Genomic DNA, 5,089 nt, shown 5'->3' with positions numbered 1-5,089 from the left:
GGACCCTATTTCTGAGAAGGCAGATTTCCTCATAAAGTGAATCAATAAAAACTGTTACTTCTTTCTCCCCCACATTGTCAAATTGTCAGCTGTAACCTTCATATACTGCTCTTTAAACACATTAGTTACCAATGTGCTAACTGATGTCTTGGAATATTTATACCCTGTAAACAGGTCTGGTATTCTTTGCAAACACACTGCAAAGGACCCCTTGGGTTCTAATGCATTTCTGTCCTTACTGAATATTTTTTCTCTGCAAACCACAGGCATAGCCATTTTCCTTGTAGCCTTCTCCTGTGAATGACAAAAATAAATGCTTACAGCTCTCAAGGGGGTGGGAGTGGGGGATAAGAAGGAAAGAAAGAGAGGAGGGGCAAGCCTCCTCATTTATAGTGAGTCAGGCAAAACTGGCTGTTGTCAGGTAACTGTGGGGCAGAGCCTAGACAAAATGCTAACAATTGTTATTTTGTTTTGTTTGTAAAGGAAGTAAAGAGTTATCAGATCACCAGATATTCATTCAATCTTGCCATGAAGAGAAAATTAGCAATTCTTTTAGAAAGGTATACTCCCCAAATGAGAATGGCTTTACATACAAGAGCAGAAATTGGAATTTTAACTCTATAGGTTAGTCTGATATAATTTTCTAATCTTTGATCAGATCAGCTATCACATGAGTGTTTTTATTTCAAGGTAAAAATGAGTATCTGCATTTTTTTTGAGAGTCAATAATTGCAAAGCTTGGTTGTAAAATGTGAGGCACTATACCATGGAGAGATACTTTGTACTCTTCAGTGAAGTGAACCCCTTGGGCAGAGAATTTTGTGCAAACTCCTTAAAGCACACTTGACATCAGTATTTCTCAGGCTGTAAATCACAGGATTAAGTGCTGGAGGCAACACAGTATATAGCACAGAAAACAGCCTGTCTGCAATTGATGCTGAACTTGAGGGTGGCTTCAGATAGACAAAGCAAGCAGTAGCAATGAAAACACTGAAAACAGTGAGGTGGGGGAGGCAGGTGCCAAATGCTTTGGACTGACCTTTAGTGGTAGGAATCCTCAGCACAGTGGAGAAAATATAAAAGTAAGAGAGCACAACACATATGATACAAACCATGACCAGACAAAGACCAATTCCAAGACTTGTATAAATGACCATAAGTGTGTCAGAGCAGGAGATCCTTAACAATGAGGGAACATCACAGAAAAACTGTGGGATCACCATGGAGCCACAGAAAGGCATGGAAAATGTGCCAGCTGTGTATAAAGCTCCAAACAATATTCCAGTAGCCCAGGAAACACCCACCATCAGCACACAGTTACCATTACTCATGATGGCCTCATAGTGTAGGGGACAGCAGATGGCAACATAGCGGTCATATGACATTGCTGTTAGGAGAAATACGTCTCCAGCTGCAAAAGAAGTCATTAAAAACAATTGGAGGGCACAACCCAGAATAGAAATTGAGTTATTGTGAGTTATGCTATTGATAAAGAAATTTGGGATTGGAACAGAAATAAAGAATACATCAAACAGGGACAAATTCTTTAGGAAAAAGTACATGGGCGTTTGGAGTTTCAGATCCAGAGTGATGAGTGTGATGAGAAGAAGGTTACTCATTATGACTGCTAGGTATATTACCAGCAAGAACAGCCCACATACAGTCTGTAGTTCTGGAGTAGACGAGAATCCCATAAGGATGAACCCTGTTATTCTAGTGGCATTTGGCACACTAGAGTTTTCCACAGCCTGTCACGTATGAGAAGTAAGCAAAAATTAGCACTTTGATGTACAGAAATGCTCAGTCGAAATGGACCCAGGATCCTACCTAGATACTGCCCCCATTTTTTCTTTCTACAAGGTAATGCTTTTACTGGATACATTAATTGTACTAATTCGCTTTCTATTACTGTTTTACCATGTTTTGCTACAAATTTTTAGAATGATTGTTAGTTATATATTATCCTTTTCTTAATAGAATTGACTCTTTCCTTGAAATTGCAGTTGTTCAGTTGGCAACAAACTACAGAATAAAACCTTCAAGTTTCTCCATGCACTATTTTATTAACTTTGTTTTAATCTTGGCTTAGAGCACTACTATGCTTTGTATGGCCACACTTACCACCTCAAAAGTATTTTCCTTACCAAGGGGCCTCTCTTCCCAATGATGACCAACTAGGCCATCTTCTGCTACATATGCAACTAGAGACACAAAGTACAGGGCCAAGAAGTGGAGTGGGTGGGTAGGGGCGCAGGGCAGGGCGTGGGGGGAAGGTATAGAGAACTTTAGGGATAGCATTTGAAATGTAAATAAAGAAAATATTTAATAAAAAATAAAATAAATAGAATTAAATAAATAAAAAGAATTTGCCTAATGCTAATAAGTGTCCTTTTTTGTACCTGAAATGTTTTCAAAATATTGCCATCTGCCACATTTTATCATGTTTTCTGGACCCTTTGAGTAGAACCTGTATTCCTTCTTCTGTTGGCTCAATCATGTTTGGACAAAAGCTTTCTTCACCATGTATTTTTCTGTGACAGGCCTGTGCCCCTAAGCAGAATGATCATTTCCTAGGTACCAATTTGTCTCTTCTCTGGTTGATATATAAAAGATTAAACACCTTGCAGTGTAAAAGACTATTCTACATCCTAGCAGAAACAGTTTTCTCTACATTTACCCCTAATTACCCTTAGCAATTTTAACCTTACTGATAAAATTCAATAAGTTCAGAACGGAGATAATAGTCCAAAAGTAACATTTTGACCAGGAATATGTGAGATTAATAGCTCTTATCCTTTTTCTAATAATCTATGACTTCTTTTTTCTACTTTTAAATATATAGTTATATGTTTATATTTATCAAATTCCTTCCCTGACTTTCAGGATTGTTTTTTATTTGCTTTCTGTGATGATATTAACCACTTCTAATTTCCACTGTAATTCCATAACAAAACAATTTAAGTTCCCTTGCTTAAGAAAATAATATTATCCATCATATTAAATTCATCTGTAAAATAGGCATATGTTGTAATTGTAAACTCTCAGCTATAGTTATATTAAAAACTTAAACATATACAAATAAATATCTCTGTCATCATGGATATAAACAAAATAAAATAAGTGTAGAATTTTGTGTAACATTCATGTCATCTTCAATTAATAAAATCTTAAATTATAGAAGATATCAATAAATTTGCTATGAGAAGTGATTTGGAGCCCCCTTGGAAATGGGAGATATGGACTTCCACAGTGAAGGGCATTTGAGTGTGTGTGTGTGTGTGTGTGTGTGTGTGTGTGTGTGTGTGTGTGTAAATATATTAAATCTCTTTCTCCTTCTATCTCCTGCTTCCAGGATGACAACTCTGTGACTATTCATTTATTAAATGCCTAGGCCATAATCTTTGGCTCATTCCCTGGCTAACTCATAATTTATCTAACCCACACAAACTACTCTGTGACTACCACTTAGTTACTTACTTCTCCTTCAGTTCCAGCCTTTTTCCTTGGATTCCCCCTCAAGTACTCCTCCAGCATCTCCATTGAATCAACTTTTCTTTCTTCTCCTATTATTCTTTTACCAATTCTCAGGATCCTCTGACTTCCTGCCAGTGTCCCACCTCCTATTTACTGTCTCAACTCATTAGCCATAAGCTTTTTTATTGACAGCTGATACTTATAAGTGATTCTCTCTACATGTACACATATACATGCATGCACTATCTTAGTAAACCAAGACAACAACAGAAAGGAGGTACTGTATTTGAAAGAGAGAACACAGGAATATGAGGTGGGGGTTAAAGTGATGCAAGGAAATTAAAAAAATAATTTAATTAAATCATATCCTCAAAAAATGTTTTATAAAATCAAAATAGAAAAAAAAGTGAGTGGCTGGAGCCATGGCTCAGAAGATGAAACACTTGTTGCTCTTGGAGACAATGTGAATTCATTTTGCAAAAGCTACATGGTGGCCCACAATCGTCTGTGACTCCAGTTGAAGGGCTCTAACACCTATTTCTAGCTTCTATGGCACCAGGCATGTACAGTGTATACAAACGTTAATACACAAAACCACAAATATACATAAAATTAAAATATGAATTATGTCTTCAATAAAGTATATACCTAAATTTGGAAAGTTTTTGAGTCACATACATGCATGTGTATTATGGATATGTCAGGATTTTCTTGTGTTTCCTTTGTACAGAAAACTTGAGAGACCATCATATCAAACTATTTCATCCAATTGTGCTTTCATATTTATCTTTAACATACCAGGTTATGATCACTTCTTAGTAAGATCTAACATATGCTGATATCCTGCTGCTTCAAGCTCTATCTGTAAGTTCATTACTGGTTACTATATTTGTGATAGGTGTATTCCTCATTGAAAATAGACACAATGTCACATTTATTCAGAATTCTCAAATACCTGGAACATGGCTTGTCATCAGGCATGTAGAGAAAGGACTTCCAACAAATCCAGTTAAGAAGGAAAAAAATATAAACATTAACATTCAGGTTATTGAAGGATCACATAAATGTTAGCAAATTCTGTATTTCTCACCTATAGTTAAAATTTTGGCCTCTGGTAAGACTCAAACATAGGTGCTAAACTTTATCCTCTTCTTAATATAGATTAAAGCAAATACAAATAAGAATATAGTTTACCATGTTTGAAGTTATGATTAGATTTTCTTTGAAACACTATGTAATCTAGAGGTCTCTAACAGACCTTTTTAAGGCCTTTGGTTACAACCTTAATATTCCCCAAAGAAAAATCATTCTTAATAGTCTTACTTATTATTTACTTTTTTTAAAAGACAATTAGTGTTAAGATAATTGGCATTTTCTGTAGGAAAGAAAGATCATTCCCCAGAAAATGCATAGAAAAATCATGAAGAAATTGGCTCACACTTTCCTAGGATAATATGAAACTAAATACATATTATTTAGCTCATGATTTGAGCTTAGGAATCATGCACATTGCATGGAAGGGAAGTCATGTTGTCCGTAGTAAGGGTCAAATTCAACCTGAAATTAGGAAGACACATGTCAAGACAATGTTGATGCTCTGCTCATCCATTCCTCT

At 35.9% G+C, this 5,089-nt stretch overlaps 1 protein-coding gene across 1 annotated transcript; it reads right to left on the bottom strand.

Moving 5' to 3' along the window:
• Nucleotides 1-788: 788 nt before the first annotated feature.
• Nucleotides 789-3,540, bottom strand: LOC110297326 (olfactory receptor 14A2-like). The gene is made up of 2 exons (XM_021166083.1): nucleotides 3,478-3,540; nucleotides 789-1,748 (listed from the first exon to the last, which is right to left on the bottom strand). The coding sequence occupies exons 1-2, from the start codon at nucleotides 3,538-3,540 to the stop codon at nucleotides 789-791; spliced, it is 1,023 nt and encodes a 340-aa protein (XP_021021742.1).
• Between the last annotated feature and the right edge of the window lie 1,549 nt (nucleotides 3,541-5,089).

The sequence above is a fragment of the Mus caroli genome, unplaced genomic scaffold (genome assembly GCF_978045245.1).
Source record: "Mus caroli unplaced genomic scaffold, Mus_caroli_1 scaffold_8, whole genome shotgun sequence".
Classification (NCBI taxonomy): Eukaryota; Metazoa; Chordata; class Mammalia; order Rodentia; family Muridae; genus Mus; species Mus caroli.
Note: the sequence above shows the minus strand (reverse complement) of the source record. Positions and strands in the feature narration are given on the sequence as shown.